This window comes from Galeopterus variegatus, unplaced genomic scaffold (genome assembly GCF_000696425.1).
Source record: "Galeopterus variegatus unplaced genomic scaffold, G_variegatus-3.0.2 Scaffold2389, whole genome shotgun sequence".
In the NCBI taxonomy this organism is placed as follows: domain Eukaryota; kingdom Metazoa; phylum Chordata; class Mammalia; order Dermoptera; family Cynocephalidae; genus Galeopterus; species Galeopterus variegatus.
The window spans coordinates 1-21348 of record NW_007728500.1 but is presented as its reverse complement, the minus strand read 5'-3'; the positions used below and the strand labels follow the sequence as shown (position 1 = coordinate 21348).

Sequence of the window (21348 nt, the reverse complement as noted above, 5' to 3'; positions counted from 1 at the left end):
TTTTTCTTTGTTGGGGTCGCCCGTCCTGTCTCCCCCTGTAGGCTTCCCACTCTGACTCCTGCTGCCTCAGGACTGTTGCTGTTTACAAAATTGAGCTTCTCTCTGCTCCTGTAAAAAAAAAATCCTTGGCTCTGGCTAAGCTAGGCATGGAGAACGAGGCCGGCCATTCAAACATCATCTTTGAGCATCTGTTGCTTATGATGTAGTGTTACGGGGTGGAGGTGTGCTCTGGGGTTGGATTCCTGGATGCAAATCCCTACTCAAACTAAAGAGGTAGAATAATAGCAACTACCTTGAGGTGTTGTGAGGATCGTGCACATGGTCACATGTTATTGCTGTCATTTCTGTTGGGACAGGAGTGGGAACAGGGCACACGGGATGGAGGTGGACTGGCTGGTCTGCGGTGCAGATTTAAAAACCAGCACAGGGGCCCTGCAGGGTCAAGAGGCAGAAGCGGGTGTGCTGAAGTCGCCTCTGCTGGTGTTTCTTCCTGTGTCATTTTCTCTTGCGTTCTCTGCTGAATTACTTATGGGTACACAGCGAGTGCTGCACAGGCAGATGGAGGTTTACAGATGAGATATGTTGTGTTTTTAATGAGTCTCGAAAGAGGGACTGGCGATTCCTGTGCTCCCCAGAATGAATAGGCAGAGAAGGGCCTTCACAGCCATGGTATATAATAAAACATCTGTATGTGCTCTGGGTCCCTGGTTCCTGGCACAGAGTACCTAAAACCCTTGGAAGTTCCCAAGTGATGGGAACTGTTGTGGGTTTTTTTGGTCTTTTGTTTTCTTAGCAAGCCCGTTTTGACTGTGCCTAAGTTTGTGCTAATGAGGGGGACTCAGAATGGAGCTGGTCCCAGAGGAACCGGCCACCTGATGAGAGGGTTGGAACATCAGGCCTTCCCCTCATCCCCCCATCTCTGGGGAGGGGAGAAGGGCTGGAGATTGAGTTGATCACCAGTGGCCAGTGACTTACCTGATCATGCCTCTGTAATGAGTCTTCCATGAACACCCCAAACACAGGGTTCAAAGGAGATGTGAGCTGATGAGCACATGAAGGCACTGGGTGGGGGTCGTGCCTGGAAGTGGCACGGAAGCGCCGCACCCCTCCCCATACCTGTGCGTCTCTTCCCGTGAAGCTGTTCCTGAGTTCTGTCCTTTATTATAAACTGGTAATCCTAAGTAAAGTGTTTTCCTGAGTTCAATGAGTCCTTCGACCAAATTATTGAGCCTAAGGCAGGCAGCCCTGCTTGTGGTCAGCTGGGCAGAAGGGCAGGTAGCCTGAGGACCCCGTTTGCAGCTGGCATCTGCAGTGGGGCCAGTTTTGAGGGACTGAGCTCTTAACCTGGGATCTAACTCCTGCTAGTTAGTGTCAGAATTGAATTGAATTGTAGGATGCCCAGTTGCTGTTGGAGAACCAGTGAACTGCTGGTAGAACAATGTATTTGGTGTTGGGGAAAAACCACCCAACACCTCCTAGGCACATTGGTCAATAGCAGGCACTACATTGGAGTGTGCATTTCTCCCTAAGAACAAACTTCACATCTCGTTTCCCAGTTTGGTGGACAAGACTCTCCCTGGTCTTTAGGTTCTGTTTTCTAAAAAGTCAGCTGCACGGAGAAGACCCTCTGGGTTGAAGTCGGTGCTGTTAGAGCCGCATGGAGATGCCCCAGGAGGCCCTCTGGCCCCACAGGCCACATTGCCTCCTGCAAGAAGCCCACGTCCTCGGTGAGTTCAGTGGCCACCACTCTGATTGGACATGATTAGAATGTAACTGTCAAAGCTCTGGGGGAGACAGACTGCAGATCCTGAGTATAATTCAGAAGAAACTAAAGGAAAGGTGATTTTTTTTTCTGGTTAAGGCAAGCTCATAAAGCATAGAGTGCTGTGTCCAGGACATAATTAATGTGTGTCCTGGACATTTGCCCACAGGATTCGGGGTTTGCAAATGAGTACCTTCCTGAAAATGATGGCTGGTGCTATCTTTAGAAAGTCTTTTGTGAAAGAGAGGATGAAGATGGATATCCTGGAGTGCACCGTGGCAGGGTGATTTGTGGTACCAGGATTAAGCTGCACCCCTGGGGCAGTGACTATGTTTGCTCCCCAGCGCTGGCTGCCCTGGCCTGCTTCGTGCAATTCAATTTTAATCCCATCGTGTTTGTTATTTTTGTGTTTGGGCTTGGACTGAGTTAGAGATCCAGATGTGTGTGTGTGTGTGTGTGTGTTGTGTTTAGTTTCCTTATAGCAGAAACATGGTCCTTTGTGTATTTTCTAACAGGACTATGCTTGGGCAAGGAAGCCTCTGGAACCATGTTCTAGAAACAAATGTTCTAGACTTTCCAGACCTTTCTAGAAAGTCTCTAGGCAGTTCTGCAGTTTGTTTGAGCCCCTTCCATAGGTCTGTTCCTGTTTTAGCCACTGGGGATATGGCACTGAGCAAAACAAACACCCAATGCACATGGAGCTGACAGTCCATCTGGGAAGACAGGCAGAACAGGGACAGGTGAATATGTGATCCGATGGCTGTGAGTGCTTTGAAGAAAACTAAAACAGGAATCAGAGACCCCACCTTCCAACAAACCCACCCTCCATTTCAGGTGAGGTGGTCATGGAGGTGGCATTTGAGCAGGGACCTGTGTGTTGGTGCCTGGGAGAACAGAGCCATAGCAGGTGCAAAGGTCCTGTGGTATGCACATGCTTGGCACATTTAAGGACCAGTGAGAAGGGCAGTGGCTGGAGCCTAGTGAGCAAGGAAGAGAGTGGTCAGAGACGGAATAGAGGTGACAGAGATGTGCCATGTGGAACATCCTCGTAGGCCCTTGAAAGCATGCGGTCTGACCCAGTGCAGTAGGGACCAGCTCTCTCTAGTAACCATGGGAAGATGAGGTGGCCTGGCTCCCGGTGCCCTGCCATGTGCCCCCTTCATGCATGTGCCCTTCCCTGCATAACACAGACCAGGTCAGCTTTCTTCATATCTCCAAGGCCTAGGGTGGTGCCTGTGGCAGTGGCCCAGGGAGAGACAGTGGATTGAACAAGAGGAACATGGACTGAGTTAGGAAGTGGACAGAAGTGGGGTGACAGGATAAAGCCCAGCTCCCGACGCTGTCCTGGGGTGGTCTTCTTTCCCTCCTGGAAAAGCAGCAGGTTTGGGGAGCAAGAGGAGCCCATGGAGCACCGAGCAGAAGGAATGTGCAGAGGTGAAGGCCATAGTTTAGAGGTTTCTGGGTTGGGGACAGCGCTGGAAGTCATAGGAGGACATGAGGTGGCCTCGGAGGAAGGCAGTGGAGTGTGAGAGGAGCAGGCATCCCGAGCAGGTGGCACAGCTGGGAGCTGTGGGGGCCCCAGGTGGGCGGACGGGGACTCGGGTTCAGCCCCAGGACTCCTGGCCAGTGCTGTCCCCAGGGCTGGAGCAGAGGAGCCCGCTCTGTCCTCCTGACCTTTCGGAGATGCTCTTGACAAAATCAGAAAGCCGGAGCACCGCACCTCTCTCTTCCTTAAACCTCCCTTTATTTTTACTCCCATTCTTCATGGGATTGTGTGTCTGATTAAATAATTTTGAGTGAGTGGGAAAGTAGAATATACTTCACAGAAATTTGCTTTGTGGCCAATTTTGCAGGTTGCAACTGTTCCAAAGAGTGACAGAGAGCAATATATACTGGATTTGTCCCTTCTGCTCGTCTCCGAGAGGGGCCGTAAATGTCCATTTCTAAGAGGTTATTGGGACCAATTAGATAGTTTTATTAGTTTTGTTTCTACTGAAAAATCATGGGCTACGTATTATGGATCACGTCTGTGCAGGCATCTGTTGCATTTTGTGGAGCAGAAGTGTCGTAAGCAGGACTGGCCAGCCGGAATTCTGTTCAGCGGGAGTGCTGTTTTTCTACAGATGTTTTCGCAGTGGAAGCAATCGTCTTCTGAAGTATCTCACCCAGTGAAGTGAATGGAAAATCTGTTGAGAAAAGGCTTAAGAGGAGGGCTGGCCTAGAAAAAATAACAACCTACGTCCACACGAAAACTTGTACGTGAATGTTCGTCGCAGCATTTCTCCCAATAGCCAAAAGTAGTGACAGCCCAAATGTCCACCCGCTGCTAAGTGGATAATCAAATGTGACACAGCCGTACAGTGGAATATTATTTAGCCATAAGAAGGAAGGAGGCTCTGCCACCTGCTACGGCACGGGTGAGCCTTGAGAACGTGATGCCAAGTGAAAGGAGCCAGACGTGAGAGGTCACGTATTGTACGATTTCTTCTATGTGAAATGTTCAGAAAACATGAATCCGTGGGGACAGAAAATGGTTAGTGGTTGGAAGGGGCAGGTGGAAGGAGAAATGGGGAGAGCCTGCTCATGGGTACAGGCTTCTTTTGGGGTGATGAAAATGTTCTAAAGTTGATTATGGTGACGGGTGCACAACTTTGTGAAATAGTAAAACCCACTGAACTGCACACTTTAGAAGGGTGAGTGGTGTGGTACGTGGATTCCATCTCAATAAAGCTGCTTTAAAAATGCTGCAGAGAGTAGGAGCCCCCAGCTCATCAGTGACGGCCACATGGTCCCCTTCCTGCTACAGTTTGGGGCTCAGGGTGATGGGGACTACTGTGGTGCAGATCTTGTGGACGGGAGGGGATGGACATTTTATGGCCTGCCTTTACTCTCAGGGGCCACGGGGCGGGGCATTATTATTAACACTTACTAATTTAACCCCCTTCCATACCAAGGCAAATGGGTAAAACTCCCTTTTACTGGGAGTTTTCCACCTTACCCAAGTTCCCAGGTGGGAAGAGGCCCCGTTTCACCAAAGTGACTGCCCTCTAACGAGGGTATCCTTGGGCATTCCCTGGGAAGTCCTGGCAGACTGGGGTGGGTGTGAAGGCTGCTTGTGTTTCAGCCCCCTCCCCTCCCACCCCATCCATCCATAGAGAGAGAAGCTTAGCTCCCCCTCCCCGGCTCACCAGGCCGTGGTCGGGTGGCTGTCATGGTGTCATGCAGCTGTCTGTCCCTGCACTTGCTGTGGTCATTGCCTGGTCTGCATGGTGCTGGTGGAGTGAGGCTCTAACGCCCGCCTCTCCCACAGGTGCTCCTCAGCTGGATCAATGACGTGCTGGTGGAGGAGAGAATCATCGTGAAGCAGCTGGAGGAGGACCTGTATGATGGCCAAGTGCTGCAGAAGCTCTTGGGTGAGTGGACGGGAAGGGACAGTTCTGTCCTGCCCCATCCTATGCAGAGGGCTCTGGGGCTGGACCACGCTCTTCTCTACGTGGTGACATTGGCTGCTTGTCCTGGAAATAGACGTAAAGCCACAGTGCAGGCCTCCCAGCTGGCGTCTCCCAGCCCCCAGGCTTTAGGGTCATCTGCCCCCTCATCCTTTCTCTGTGGGTGTTGAGCGATGCCCAGCAGTGCAGCTGCAGCAGGTTGTGCACAGCTTCCTTCAGTTGGAGGCGAGGAAGAGCCTGCTGTGTTGGAGGCGGGGGTGGGTGTGGGGGTGGCAGTGAGGGAGGGAAGGGTCATAAGGTAAGGCTGAGAAGATGGACAGGCTCAGATCACGTCCGGCCCTGCTAGGCAGAGGCTTTTATTCCAGGTGACAGGAGGCCAGTGGAGGCTCTAAGCAGGGCCATGACATGATTTGAGTTGGAGCCTTAGAAGGTCACTTGGGCTTCTGGGTGCAGAAAGTATGGACAGGAGGGCCAGGAGTTGGAGCTGGGAGATGGACCAGGATGCCAAGACAGCAGCCCAGGCCTCGGATGAAGGGGCTCGGACCACAGTGGAAGTGCAGAACGGGAGGTATTTTGGAGGTTAAAGCTGCCAGAGGAATTGAGGCTGATGGCTGAGTTTGTGGCCTGAGCAGTTGAGGAGGCCCCTGGGAGTAGTGTGGGTTTGCTGGTATTAAGATGCATGTGGAGTCCAGGCTTCGGTGTAAATGTGGAGCCGNGTCCATTTCTAAGAGGTTATTGGGACCAATTAGATAGTTTTATTAGTTTTGTTTCTACTGAAAAATCATGGGCTACGTATTATGGATCACGTCTGTGCAGGCATCTGTTGCATTTTGTGGAGCAGAAGTGTCGTAAGCAGGACTGGCCAGCCGGAATTCTGTTCAGCGGGAGTGCTGTTTTTCTACAGATGTTTTCGCAGTGGAAGCAATCGTCTTCTGAAGTATCTCACCCAGTGAAGTGAATGGAAAATCTGTTGAGAAAAGGCTTAAGAGGAGGGCTGGCCTAGAAAAAATAACAACCTACGTCCACACGAAAACTTGTACGTGAATGTTCGTCGCAGCATTTCTCCCAATAGCCAAAAGTAGTCCAGTGAAGTGAATGGAAAATCTGTTGAGAAAAGGCTTAAGAGGAGGGCTGGCCTAGAAAAATAACAACCTACGTCCACACGAAAACTTGTACGTGAATGTTCATCACAGCATTTCTCCCAATAGCCAAGAGTAGAGACAGCCCAAATGTCCACCCGCTGCTAAGTGGATAATCAAATGTGACACAGCCGTACAGTGGAATATTATTTAGCCATAAGAAGGAAGGAGGCTCTGCCACCTGCTACGGCACGGGTGAGCCTTGAGAACGTGATGCCAAGTGAAAGGAGCCAGACGTGAGAGGTCACGTATTGTACGATTTCTTCTATGTGAAATGTTCAGAAAACATGAATCCGTGGGGACAGAAAATGGTTAGTGGTTGGAAGGGGCAGGTGGAAGGAGAAATGGGGAGAGCCTGCTCATGGGTACAGGCTTCTTTTGGGGTGATGAAAATGTTCTAAAGTTGATTATGGTGACGGGTGCACAACTTTGTGAAATAGTAAAACCCACTGAACTGCACACTTTAGAAGGGTGAGTGGTGTGGTACGTGGATTCCATCTCAATAAAGCTGCTTTAAAAATGCTGCAGAGAGTAGGAGCCCCCAGCTCATCAGTGACGGCCACATGGTCCCCTTCCTGCTACAGTTTGGGGCTCAGGGTGATGGGGACTACTGTGGTGCAGATCTTGTGGACGGGAGGGGATGGACATTTTATGGCCTGCCTTTACTCTCAGGGGCCACGGGGCGGGGCATTATTATTAACACTTACTAATTTAACCCCCTTCCATACCAAGGCAAATGGGTAAAACTCCCTTTTACTGGGAGTTTTCCACCTTACCCAAGTTCCCAGGTGGGAAGAGGCCCCGTTTCACCAAAGTGACTGCCCTCTAACGAGGGTATCCTTGGGCATTCCCTGGGAAGTCCTGGCAGACTGGGGTGGGTGTGAAGGCTGCTTGTGTTTCAGCCCCCTCCCCTCCCACCCCATCCATCCATAGAGAGAGAAGCTTAGCTCCCCCTCCCCGGCTCACCAGGCCGTGGTCGGGTGGCTGTCATGGTGTCATGCAGCTGTCTGTCCCTGCACTTGCTGTGGTCATTGCCTGGTCTGCATGGTGCTGGTGGAGTGAGGCTCTAACGCCCGCCTCTCCCACAGGTGCTCCTCAGCTGGATCAATGACGTGCTGGTGGAGGAGAGAATCATCGTGAAGCAGCTGGAGGAGGACCTGTATGATGGCCAAGTGCTGCAGAAGCTCTTGGGTGAGTGGACGGGAAGGGACAGTTCTGTCCTGCCCCATCCTATGCAGAGGGCTCTGGGGCTGGACCACGCTCTTCTCTACGTGGTGACATTGGCTGCTTGTCCTGGAAATAGACGTAAAGCCACAGTGCAGGCCTCCCAGCTGGCGTCTCCCAGCCCCCAGGCTTTAGGGTCATCTGCCCCCTCATCCTTTCTCTGTGGGTGTTGAGCGATGCCCAGCAGTGCAGCTGCAGCAGGTTGTGCACAGCTTCCTTCAGTTGGAGGCGAGGAAGAGCCTGCTGTGTTGGAGGCGGGGGTGGGTGTGGGGGTGGCAGTGAGGGAGGGAAGGGTCATAAGGTAAGGCTGAGAAGATGGACAGGCTCAGATCACGTCCGGCCCTGCTAGACAGAGGCTTTTATTCCAGGTGACAGGAGGCCAGTGGAGGCTCTAAGCAGGGCCATGACATGATTTGAGTTGGAGCCTTAGAAGGTCACTTGGGCTTCTGGGTGCAGAAAGTATGGACAGGAGGGCCAGGAGTTGGAGCTGGGAGATGGACCAGGATGCCAAGACAGCAGCCCAGGCCTCGGATGAAGGGGCTCGGACCACAGTGGAAGTGCAGAACGGGAGGTATTTTGGAGGTTAAAGCTGCCAGAGGAATTGAGGCTGATGGCTGAGTTTGTGGCCTGAGCAGTTGTGGCCTGAGCAGTTTGTGGCCTGGGAGTAGTGTGGGTTTGCTGGTATTAAGATGCATGTGGAGTCCAGGCTTCGGTGTAAATGTGGAGCCATTGGAGGTTAAAGCTGCCAGAGGAATTGAGGCTGATGGCTGAGTTTGTGGCCTGAGCAGTTGTGGCCTGAGCAGTTTGTGGCCTGGGAGTAGTGTGGGTTTGCTGGTATTAAGATGCATGTGGAGTCCAGGCTTCGGTGTAAATGTGGAGCCATGGTGATGTTAACGCCGTGGCACCAGAAGACTCCACCTGGAGAGGGCATTCCAAATTTGTTATTGGCTGAATGCCGAACAGCCAGGAGTTAACATCTGTATTTGGCTAAGACAAGAATCCCCATCTTAGAATAAACTTCCATGGTGCAAGAATAAATCTAAAATGTTAATCAAGATTGTTTTATAATGATCGGTTTTATTATAAAAAGTGTTAGTGGTTGGAGTTTTGATGTGTTACATTGTAGTGTTGGTACAGTCATGCCCAGCACTGTCAGGTGCCAGTTGCTCTCAAGGTCTCCAAACCGGATGTTTGAGTTGGTAGACACTTTCAACCAAGAAGTCTAGAGGAGCACACAGGTCTTTGACTGATGCTATTTGCAAGGACACTACTGATGGGGAAGCTGCCCCTGGGTTATCTGCTTTTCTCCCTCTATAAGAGCCGCCAATTATGGTAAAGACTTAACTCCTCCTTGAGTTTTGGACTTGAAGATTTGGCTGTTGGTGGTGATGCTCCTTTATTGAAGAAGTCTCTGGAATTGGTGCTTTGCTCACTGCCTGAAGCAGACACTTCCTAATATTTTCAGAAGCAAATTTGAGTGTTATGCTTACTTACGTTTTTTATTTCTGATTCTTTTGTATGTGCTTGTGGCTTCACCCACTCCATCACTTGAAACGGTGTGTCCCTGAGCCTTGTATCTAGCAGTGTGGCCGTGGAACCCTGTGTCTGGCTCTCAGCATCACAGAACAGGCTCTGAATTGCATCTACCTCTCTGTCGTGGTTGCCTGTAAACTATTCCATTGCCTTCCCTGGGGTAGAATGACCGGGGCATCTTTAGAGCAGGAATCCTGCCCTCTCAAGGCACATCCTTTTGGTTTCCTCTTCAGTTGGCTCCAGCAAGTGCAGCACTTACCCTGAAGCTGCTCTGATTGTGCGTGGGTCCTGCTATATCCATTTTGTTATCTGTAAAGTATAGCATGAGGCTTACTTTGGTGCAGGCAGACTTACCTGTGGAGTAGCTGCTGTTCCATCTCGTCTGAGTATCTCATAAGTACTTTAGAAGGCAATTCTGAAATCTCTTGCACATCAGGTAGTTTGACAGACTACATTGTTTGAAAAAAAAGAACAATGAAAGAGAATGTTCAGATATCAACAGAACATCAAAATATCTTGCCTGGTCGTGTGAAAGATTTTTTTGTATGTGTCTGGCCAGTAAGGCCACGTTGTTCTTGAGAGGAGATTCTGGAAGCAGCTGCTGGATTCTCTGTCACATGCCAGGTTTCTGTGGGTGTGGCTCTTCTGTGTCTGTGGTGTTACTCTCAAGGTAGACTGTCGATGGACAGAGTGAAGGTGCCCATGCAGGGTGCTGCAGGAGCTCCCGGGCTGCTGTTGTCCCATCGCTGACTCACTGGCACACCCCTCTAAGTCAGTCCCTTCCTCGTGTGACTCCACAGCCTCACATTTAGCCATCCTGCATGGTCACCTGCCACACTTGACAATAGCCCTGCCTTTCTCTGTCTCTTTCTGTGCTAGGAAGACAGGGGTCCTGGCCATGGCAAAGCACTGAGCTTCCCCTGCAGCCCCATCAGTGGGCAATGTGACAGCTGGGCTTGTGGGCAGCCAGGTACCTTATTCTCTGCCACATGGGAGAGTCACCCAAGACCCAGCCTAAGGCAACACCTGACACAGCCAGTCTCCTTGGTCTCTGTTATGGGTTGAATTGTCTCCCCCTGCCCCAACTCATCTGTTGAAGTCCCAACCCTCAGTGTATTTGGAGATAGGGGCTTTAAAGAGGTAATTAAATTAAAATGAGGTCATATGGGTAGGTCCTAATCCAATATGACTGGGGTCCTCATAAGAAGAAATGATTAGGACACAGACACACAGAGAGGGGAGACCAAGTGAAGACACAGGGAGGAGACAGCCACATACAAGCCAAGGAGAAAGACCCCAGAAGAAACCAGCCCTGCTGACACCTTGATCTTGGACTTCTAGTCTGCAGGACTATGAGACAATAAATTTCTGTTGTTTAAGCCACCCAGTCTGTGGTACTTCGTTATGGCAGCCCTAGCTCTGTTGACTTCTCCTCCACCCCAGGTGACATGCTGTGTTCAATCTGCAGGGTTGGCTGATGGCAGGGGGACAGCAGGGGTGTGCTGGGCTCCCTGTCTCCCTTGTGGGCTAGGCTCTTGGGCCACCTGGCTCTCCCTCCCCCTTCTTCCTTCCCCAAGGGCTCCTGCTCTGCCCTGTCCTTGGTGGTTGAACACACATGGGACCTGCTTGCTGTGTATCTTTCAGGGTGTTCATACAGACAGAGAGCTGTGGATTATTCAGCTAGGACCTATTAGATACAGATGCAGGGAAACCAAATGTATAATCAGGAATCACTTCCGTTCCCCTGCAGGATGTGGTTTTGTTGGCTGCTTCGTTTTTCTCCTATCATCACCCGACCTGAGATTACGTGTCTGTCTCCTCACTAGGTACTTCTGTGCTGCGTTCAGCATGTAGGACAGTGCCCATCGCATAGTGAGTGCTCAGGAACGATTTTGTAGTGAATGAACGAATGAAGGGACGAACGAAGGGGTATCGTGAGCCCAGCAGGCATTCCTATATAATTATATTACCCCGAAGGGAATACCAAAACTGTTCTTCCAAATGAGGGGGGAGACATAGGGGACTGTTGACGTAGCCCGAGCTTCCAGCCAAAATGCTTTATACAGAACTATGTGCTGGGGCTTGCGTGTGAAATGGAAGCTCCTTTTGTGACCAGCCTGGACTTGGTTGCTTTTATGATCTCCCATCGGTGCTGCTGTGGCCAACAGCAGCTCTGTGTGGAAGGCTCACAGTGGCAGGAGCTGTGACAACTGCTTTGTAATCAGCCTCCCAGAGAACTATCTCATGATGGCCTGTGTCATTGCTCTGTTGTTCTGCAGAGGACATCTAACCAGGAAGCCCTCGAGTCCTAGAATAAAAGACTAGGAGGGAAACCTGAGGTCCTGGCTGCCACGGTGCCCTTCATGGGCGTGGGGTCCAGCACTGGTGGCCGGTGGCTGCCCTCCCCGGCTGCCCGGCTCGGAGGGAGGTTGAAGGAGCACCAGCCATGCTGGGTGTTAGCCTCAGTGACTGAGTCTGGAGTAGATGTGACAGTTCTGGTCCTGGCTCCTCCAGATTGCTGCCAGCTCACTCTTGATAATAAAATAGTCACGAGTTCCGTGAACATCTAATCAAACTTCTCATTGTGGTGTCAAAATGTTAGAGAAACAAGAAGGGGAGCCTGTGTGTAGGGAGGCAGAGGACAGCTTTTAAGACCCTTTTTATTATCTTCCTCCAAGTCCTCTTCCCCCTGAGAATCCACTGGACAGTGTCCTCACCTCCCGGCCCACTCCGCCCCTCCCGGGTAACCTCCCAACTGCATCTTAAAGCATTTTTCCGACTTACTATGTACAGAATGTTCCCAAGTGCGACACCCAGAGCTTTATCCTTAACTCATCTCCCCTTTTCATTCTGGAGTAATTTTCTAAGGAGCACGAATGACCTGAAAGCTCAGAGTTCCTTGGCTCAACACCTTGAAACTTCCCCACTGTTGAGTGACAACCTGCTCCCCTTTGGGGACCTCATTTGGGCCAGTTCATTGAGGCATCTCTGAGTGCCTCTGGCTTTCTGTGACACTGCCCTTTGCTCTTGTCCTTCTCACTGCAGAAAAACTGGCAGACCGCAAGCTGAATGTGGCTGAGGTGACACAGTCTGAAATAGGGCAGAAGCAGAAGCTGCAGACTGTTCTGGAAGCGGTGCATGACCTGCTGCGGCCCCGTGGCTGGGCGCTCCGGTGGAACGTGGACTGTGAGTGGCTGCTGGGGGAGGGAGCGTTTGGAGCGAGCCCATCCTTTGTCTTTTGACATTCATCATCACATCGGGCTTTGCATTTTGAAAGGCTGCCTTGGGAGTTCTGTGAGAGGCAGCGTTGCAGAGGAGCAAGGCAGGGGAGGAGGAAGTTAGGCTGTGGAGCTTGCAGGAAAGGGACTCAGCTGTGCTGCGATTTTTTGCTTTTCCGTGCTTCGGAGTAGAGAGGGGTGGTTTCCGCTTGGGTGGATCAGGGAGGCTTTGAGAGGCAGAAGAGGCCCTGCGGGGTTCCTGTTGGGACTCAACCCCAAATACCCATGGCACCAAATGAACTGCTGGCCTTTGAAATGTGTCACAGAGTGGGCTGACATTAGGGATATATGACATCACAGTATCTCCAGCCCAGACATGAACCCAGAAGAACTAAACCAAGAGGAGCTGGAAGGTTCCCCTCCGTCCTGCCCCCACCCCCATCCTCGATGCAGGGCCGTCAGGCCGTCGGGCTGTGGCTGCAGAGCTCTCCCCGCCTGACAAGGGGCCTCCGTGCTTTGGTGAGCTGAGCCCTGGCTGTGCAGGGGACGTCCAGGTGCTTGGTCCTGGACCTGGTTTCTTGGCGTTGAGACCTGGGACAAACCCAAGCCTGCCTTGGGGGGTTGCTGGGGCTGTGGGTTCACAATCGAATGCTCTGTACTCCGTAAAGCCCTACACAGAAGTGGTGATTATAACCAAGCCCTACTCCACGTGCTAAGGAAGAGTTAGAAGAGGGCTGGGGACAGTAACCAGGGACTGACTTAGGCTGGGCGGGAGCTAATGTCTGACATCCCTGGGCAGAGCGACATTTACCCGCGCTGCGATGGCTGACTGCAGAGAGGGAGAACTTTTGTAGTGCCAAAGATAATAACGTTCATTATCATGATGGGCAAGTGGCCGTGACCTGTGTTTCTTCATTTGTCCCTTCTTTTGTGCTAATTTTAGCACCCTGCTCACTCCTCCTATCACCACCAAATCTACTGCTTTTAAAAACGTTATGCTTTTAAAAGTGTTTGCCCACGTCACCTGAGGCCAACAGAAAAGAAAAAACTAGAAACTAGAGGTCAGTCCACCCCGGATGCTCGTGGGCTCTCTCAGTTTTTCCACGGCCTGTTCCACCCTTGTGTCTCGGTCTCGTTTGGACGCAGCGTTCTGGTCGTAGGCTCGGGTTCCGGTGCAAGCGGGTCCTAAGCAGCTCCCTCCTTCCCTCCCCGCCCACAGCGATTCACGGGAAGAACCTGGTGGCCATCCTGCACCTGCTCGTTGCTCTGGCCGTGCACTTCAGGGCCCCGATCCGCCTCCCCGAGCACGTTACCGTGCAGGTGGTGGTCGTGCGGGTGAGTATGACCCAACGGTTGGCGTGACCATAACTCTGCCGGGCGGGCAGCGTGACTTTTTCCTCCTGTCATTTTCCTGCCTTTTTATTATTATTTTTTCCCTTCTAAGAGGCTACCTTCTGTTTTTCCCTCTTGACAAAATTTATGTCTCACTCTGGCATCCAGATAAGTGATTAGAGCAGAACAATGGGATTGATTTAAGAGGCAGAAGCGGAGGCACGAGGGTGTGAGGTTTAATTTTCCACATTTTTGAAAAGAACATTCATTTCTCTCCAAAGACAACTGGTTGGAATTCAATCCCCTTGAATGTACTTATTAGTCACTGGAGGAGGGTGGGACGGGTGGTATGAAACAGACACCCGAATGAAAGCTTCTCTGCACTGGCTCTGCAGGGCAGCCACCATTCCCTATTATCTCTTTTTTTAGGTTCATTTCTCTTGATTCACATGGAGAAATGGAACCAGGACGCAGGGTCCTTCTAATGGAGGTGGAGGTGGAGCTGTTTTCCTTACATTTCAGTGGACGGATGTTGCCTGGGGTTTGTGTGGGCAATTTTGTCCTGTGATCGTGGGCAAAGCACCTGCTCTGCACCTACTAAGCACTCCGCGGGGCCAGTGGGGACACTGAATGTGGAAAAAACACACTTGGGGCCCAAAGGAGCAACTGCTTCTGCCAGAGAGTTGAGGTTACGCCCGAAACCCGGACGTCTGGGTGTTGGTATTACTTGAGACATTCTGCTCTGGTTTTTGAACTTATCAGTCCCGTGGTCTCTGTGGCCACAAAGACTTGGCTGAGCCTGTGTTTTCTGAAGCTGTTCTGATCTCGCTGTTACCCCGGGAGCTTGACCTGACAGGAATGCCACTTTCTGCTGTCAGGCAAAGGTCATCTGCTGCTTTGCCCTGTTTCTTTCGTAAGGAGGATGTTTGTGGTTGGTGATCGTGACTCAGGACCCGGGGACCCTTCCTGCAGCCCCTTGTCTTGGATGCTCACTCACAGGCAGCTGGCTGAGAAAGGCTTCCAAGACACAAGGGAACATGGTTCCCAATCCCACCTACGTCAGAAGCGGGGCCCCTCGGGCACTGTGCAGCATGAGTGACCGGGCTGTTTCCTTTTAAGCTTGCATTTTGCTCCAAGACAGTCTTTTGGGTTTGTGGAAAGTTTGACCCAGGCAAGCACTTGCTGGCGCTTTGGGCCACACCTGGAATGGGCCAACATCATACTTGAGAAGGCTGTTTGCCCTGCAGTCCCCCGGCCTGTCCCTCCGCCTCTGGGCTTGCTCGGGTAACTAGTTACTTCATCCGAGATGGGGTGATGCAGGGAATGTGGCATTTCATGAACGGAAAGAATAAGGGCAGAGGCCTGGTTTGCTACGTGGCTGCGTGGCCTTGGGCAGACCGCTTGATTTCTCTGAGCTGCCATCATTTCCCCCATAAGATTGAGACTATACCACAAACTTTGAAATATTCAGCTTCCTGTCTCTGATACCTAGACCCGGGCTAGTGCATGTTTAGCGTGTGACTAAGCCAACAAAGGTCTCTGGACCTTCCCCCGTGGGCTCTCCGGAGACTCTGTCAGGATGACGGCATGAGGAAGCTGATGGTCACCCAACTGCGGGTGCTCATGAGCAAGAACCAGCCCTGAGAGTCCCCCAGAGGCCACGCTTGGATGGTGTCCACTGTGGGCTGCCTCAGCAGGAAGTGAGCTCTGGTCCCTTGGGGTGTTTGTGTAGGGGCCTGCCTTGGTGATTGCCTTATCTGGCCACTGAGCTCCACCCAAAGCTCCTGTGACATGTGGCCTGCCCCCCGCCCCCCATCGTTTGTCTCTACACCTGCGGGGCTCCGGGAGAAGCACATCACACACTGTGCTAGTTTCCCAGGGCTGATTGCCTTATCTGGCCACTGAGCTCCACCCAAAGCTCCTGTGACATGTGGCCTGCCCCCCGCCCCCCATCGTTTGTCTCTCTACACCTGCGGGGCTCCGGGAGAAGCACATCACACACTGTGCTAGTTTCCCAGGGCTGCTTCACAAAGAACCTCACACTGGGTGGCTTGAAACAGCAGACACAAATGTTCCCTCACAATTATGGAGGACTGAAGTCAGAAATCAAGGGGTTGGCAGGGCCCGGCTCCCTCTGAAGGCTGCAGGAAAAGGTCCTTCCTGCCTCTTTCTGCTTCTCTTTCTGGCCGTCCGTCCTTGGCATTCCTTGGCTTGTGGCAGCATCACTGTGATCCCTGCATCTGTCATCCCGTGGCCTCTTCTCTCTGTTTCTGTGTCTGTTTTCTCTTCTAATGAGGACACTAGTCATACTGGATTTAGTAGAGCCCGCCGTAGCCCGTCAAGGCCTCCTCTTAACGAGTATCTGCAAAGATTCTATTTCCAGGCGAGATCCCATTTGGAGGGTCTGGGGGACCCCACTCAGCACAGTGCACACACATTCTCTCTCTGGGTGTTCCTTGCTGTTATTTGTGTCCCTCCTCTCTGCACTCCACCTCTCCCAGCTGGGACGCAGAGGATCCCTCTGGGGAAGCCTGAGCCGGGGTGTTCCTCCCGAGGCCCACACAGATGCCGACTCTCAGTGCAATGTGGAGAGTGGAGGGTGTGGGAGAAGTTTGGGGACAGGTTGCAGTCTCTGAAAGGGTCACCCCTTGTGGTCACTGGCGGGCATCCAGCACAACCCTTCATTCTCTTGTTGCTCCTTCTTTTATAAATTTTTATTTTATATTTTTCTTTTTCTTTTATTTATTCATTCATTTATTTATTTTTAATTTATTTTATTTATTGATTCAAAATTGATTATACATAGTTTGGGGGTTCAACATTGAGATATGTTGATCAAATCAATATTACTAGCATATATATTGTTACAAATTGTAATTATCCTTTATGCCCCTTGTCCCATCTCTCCCCATTCTGCTCTCACTCCCCCCTCTCCCCTCTAATTACTCTAGCTTTCTTCTCTCCTTCTGAAAGGATAATGGTTACTCTGTCGATTTGTTGCCTAGATGATCTGTCCAGTGCTGAGAGGTGTGATCAGGTCCCCCAATATTGTCATAGAGCAGATGCTTCTTCTGTCACCCTGAAATGGGCTTTGTCTTTTAGAGAGAGACATCCTCTTCTTTTCTTTATCTCTGCTGGTGACTCTCCTTGTGTCAATGCACGCCAGTGGTTGGCGGACCATCTGCGTGGCGGTTGTGGCATCTAGCCACTTTCACAACAGCTGTGGTTACTGTGGTAGCTGTGGTGGGCCACCCACATGGAGGTGATGTTTTTGGCATGCTCCTTGGCGCTGGCGGTGTGCCTGGTTGTGGGGTGTGTCTGGTCCCTGGCTCCATACCTTGGGTCCCTGGGTGGGCCCCAAGGTGCTGGCATGGTGTGCATGGTTGTGGGAAGGGGGTCCACTCCCTGGCTCCATACCTCAGGTCACCGGATGGACCCTGAGGCAATGGCACAGTGTGCCTGGTTGTGGGAGGGGGGTCTGGTCCCTGACTCCAAGCCCAGAGCCCTTGGGTGGGGCCACAAGGTGCTAGCAGTGTGTCTGGTTGTGGGAGGGGGAGGTCCAGTCCCCAACTCCATACCTTGGGTCCCTGGGCGGGGCCCAAGGCACTGGTGCAGTGTGCCTGGTTGTGGAAAAGGTATCCAGTCCCCGGCTCCAGGCCTTGGGTCACTGGGCGGGCCCTGAGGCACTGGTATGGTGTGCTTGGTTGTGGGAGGGAGGGGTCCAGTCCCCTTCTCCATGACTCAGGTCCCCAGGTGGGCCCCGAGGTGCTGGTGCTGTGTGCCTGGTTATGGGAGGAGGGTCTATATTTTTATTTTTCTCAACCCTGCAACACCTTGATTTTATCCTGTGGCTCCTTTCTAAGGTAGTCTCCTGGCCCCTGGCCATCCACATGCAGCTTCAACCACCCCGCCAGTCTGCCATTCTCATCTCTGTCTGCTTGGTTTTTGTGTACTTACTTGTTTACTTTGGGGTTTTCAGAAGCGGGAAGGCCTGCTGCATTCTAGCCACGTCTCGGAGGAGCTGACCACAACCACGGAGTAAGTAGAACTGTCACCTGCCCTCCCAGGCCCTGCTGCCCGAGTGAGCCGGGGACTCTGGCATTGTGGGGCTGTTTCCCACTCCATTTCCTTAGTCTTAGGATGAGGTTTTCAGGCGGCCTTCCACCCTGGCTTTCTTTGCTCCCCATACTTTCTTTAGTTTTTAACACTGAGCTAAGTTATCATCCAAAGCCTTTGGATTTTTCATTCTTTATTTTAGAAGGTGGACTTTAAGAGTGTTGGGGAGGGGAGAATTCAGGATGGTTAAAAAGATCTGTCGTCTGGCTCATTTATCCATCTCTATTAGTGCCAGCAGAGGAAGGGAGCCACATGCATGTCTAAACCAGAACTTTCCTTTGACAGACATTGCCGAGCCATCTCTTTTCTCTAAGAGAAAGCCAGAGGGCGAGTTTCAAGAAGTCTGAAAGGCTTTAAATCTATTGAAAATAGCACATCAAATAGTATATTTTGTGTGTGGTTTTTAGGAGCCTTTATGACATCCTGTTAAGCATCTTTAAAATCCACTGCATTTGTGCCTCTCAACTACACCTGTTTCAAATGAAACAGAACATTTAAAAATTGATTGTCTCTGCTAACCCACCAGCTCAGTTCACAGAGTGATTAATTACTGTGCCAGACAATCACGTATGGTCTTTCAAAAACTGGAGCTGACACAGGAATCCACTTGTGGTGTGTGCACTGTCAGGGAAACTGAAGAGATGCGACGTGCGGCCTGACGCATGTGCACAGCCTGGCAGGTGGCCTCCAGGTCTGTTCCAAGCCTGTGAAAGGGAATAGAGAGGAGAGCAGGGGGAGGGGAGGGTGGAGAATGCGGTTCTGTGCCCAGCACAGCAGCCCTTAGCAGCAGTTTGGCCTGTTCAGCAGTAGGAGAGCAGCTTGGGAAGATTTGGGGTTGGGGTGGTGTCTTAGGTGCCTGTTCTGTAACAAACCACCCTCAGAGCCAAGTGGCTGAAGACGACAGCTGTTTCATTTGCTGCTGCCAGTTCTGAGGCTCAGCAATTTGGAGTGGGCTCAGCAGGGTGGTTCTTTGGCTAGTCTTGCCCAGGGTTGCTCATGTGACTGCAGACGTCTGAAGGTTCTTCTGGGGCTGGGGAGGCTGAGATGGTCTCCCCTACATGTCCTTCCTCCTCATGGAGCACCCAGGGTCCCCAGAGAGGGAGAGCAGCTGCAGGCCATAGAGACCTTATCTTGGATGCTTACCCCATGTCCTCACTTCTGTGGGTCAAAGCAAGTCATAGGCCATCCTGGATCAGAAGGTGGGAGACAGACTCCGCCTCCTGACGCCCAGGCACATTGCAGCAGGGGGTGTGCAGTGATGGGAAGAAGCTGTGGCCGTCTTTTGCAGTCTCCCACCGGGTGAGGAGGACAGGAGAGAGGGCAGCAGGGAGGAGCTGGGAGCTTGGCAGTCATCCTGGGTAAAACCAGAATGGTCCTGAGACAATTGGAGAACGAGTGAGGGGTTGCGAGAATGGCCTCGGCAATTCAGCAGCAGTGAACAGCACACACAGGGTCCTCTGTGTTCCAGGCAATGTGCGGAGCACTGAGAGGTGCTGAGAGCTGTGTGGGATGTAGTTCCCCTCCTTCAGGGCTGGCCATCAGGCTGGCAAGGAAGGACATACCTGAAGAAATGTAAAATCCAGCACAGGGGCATGTGGGAAGTGCCTCAGGGCCCTAAAGTAGTTTTCAGGAGGATGGGGAATGCCCCAAAGTCAGGATGGGGAGATTCCAGTGGGAGCTGTTTCAACTGGATGCCAGACAGTCCTGAGCAGCAAGGGATGGAGTTGGGGTTTCCTAGCCCCGAGGCAGCGTCACTCTGCTGGCAGGAACCGGGGAGAGGGGGTGGGTCCTGGAGAGGTGGGCGGTCCCTTCTCCAGGCTGACATCCAGGCCAGTTCTCATGGCTCATTTTGCTATCCTGGTCTCCAGACTCCCAGTTGCTGTCTCCTGTCCCTTCCCCTCCACGTGGCTGCAGGGGAACTGATGGGGCATCTAAATCATGGGATGTCTGCTGAAAACCACTTAGTGGCCCAAAGATCCACATTTAGTTTCTTAAGGTGGTGCTGCCACCTCCCACTAGTCTCAGTGTCCTTCCTATTTCTCTTTGTAGAAGAACCTATGAGGTCACCCCCTCCAAGAAGCTCTCCATGCTTGGCTGCTTTTAGTTCCCATGCCGTCTCCTACATGGCTTATGCTTGTCTCTTCCCACTGGACGTCTTGAGGGCAGGGGCTATGAGGGGTTTACTTCTGTATGTCCATGGTCTGCACATAGTAGGTGTGCAAGTAAATGTTGTTAAATAAGGTAGAGCCACAGGACATGAGCCTGGGTGGGGGGTTAAATAAAGATGTCTTTGCCTCTCAGTAAGGCAGCTCATGGAAAAGAACAGTACGCTCATGCTCTGGAAATCTTCAAGAAGATAGTCATTGTCCTTCATGTTTTCAGCGTCACTTGCTTGGAATCGGAGCCTGGTCTTTTTAGAATCGTTTTGTTTCCTGAGTCCCTGAAAGTGCATTGTGTTCACTCACTGCATCGCAACCCTTGGATAGTCTGCAGCCTGTTCTTTAAGGTTTGCCATTCAGTGGCTGCTGGAAGACCTGCCTCCTGCTGAAGTCTTCTCCGTGTTAGTCCCTCTCAAGGTTTAGATGCCTCCCCTCCAGGTGGCATTAACGGCTGGTTAATGTGCAGGTGAGCATGGTGATCTGCAGCTGGCCTGGGCAGACATCAGTTATCCATGAGTGCCTCGTCTGCAATTCCAGTGGCTCAGAATGGAGCAGACTGTGGGCTGCGTTGCTCTCAGTAGCCCTTGCCCTGGGCAGCCATCGTGCTCCGTCATGCTCCTTAGTAAACTGACCTGTCTGACCACTTTCTGTGTTCTTGTTTGCAGGATGATGATGGGCCGGTTTGGTAAGTAATGGGCTGGGGGTGGGAAGGGGGAGTCTGAGATCGCCAGCACGTTGGACTGTCCCAGGAGGCTCCTGGGGGGGCTCATGCTGTCATGCGGGGAAAGCAGGACCCCACGCGGGCCTCGCTGCTCCCAGGGGCTCTGGAATCCTAGAGAACATGAGCAGCCCCCTTCCCCCATATTACAGGCTCGTGACTTTGCTTCTCAGAGCTGCAAGGGGCTGGGTGGCGCTAAGAAGAGCGAGGCAGAAGCCTGCACGGGCGGAAGGAGCAGCGGGCAGTGTCTGGGGCACGCTCTCACTCTCACCGGCGGGAGCCAGAGCAGGAGGGAAGGAAGATGACAGGAGGGAGGTGGTTAATGTGCAGGTGAGGATGGTGATCTGCAGCTGGCCTGGGCAGACATCAGTTATCCATGAGTGCCTCGTCTGCAATTCCAGTGGCTCAGAACGGAGCAGACTGTGGGCTGCGTTGCTCTCAGTAGCCCTTGCCCTGGGCAGCCATCGTGCTCCGTCATGCTCCTTAGTAAACTGACCTGTCTGACCACTTTCTGTGTTCTTGTTTGCAGGATGATGATGGGCCGGTTTGGTAAGTAATGGGCTGGGGGTGGGAAGGGGGGTCTGAGATCGCCAGCACGTTGGACTGTCCCAGGAGGCTCCTGGGGGGGCTCATGCTATCATGCGGGGAAAGCAGGACCCCACGCGGGCCTCGCTGCTCCCAGGGGCTCTGGAATCCTA

The 21348-nt window shown here is 52.1% G+C and overlaps 1 protein-coding gene across 1 annotated transcript in view; it reads left to right on the top strand.

Moving 5' to 3' along the window:
* Window positions 1–20617, top strand: part of PARVB (parvin, beta) — a gene marked incomplete at its 3' end in the record, with an annotated part of 32117 nt that extends 11500 nt beyond the window's left edge. The window contains exons 3-7 of the mRNA XM_008581542.1: window positions 5073–5175; window positions 12153–12293; window positions 13545–13660; window positions 17637–17695; window positions 20598–20617. Of these exons, the coding sequence (XP_008579764.1) occupies window positions 5073–5175; window positions 12153–12293; window positions 13545–13660; window positions 17637–17695; window positions 20598–20617 (439 nt within the window). The remainder of the gene's footprint in view (window positions 1–5072; window positions 5176–12152; window positions 12294–13544; window positions 13661–17636; window positions 17696–20597) is intronic.
* Between the last annotated feature and the right edge of the window lie 731 nt (window positions 20618–21348).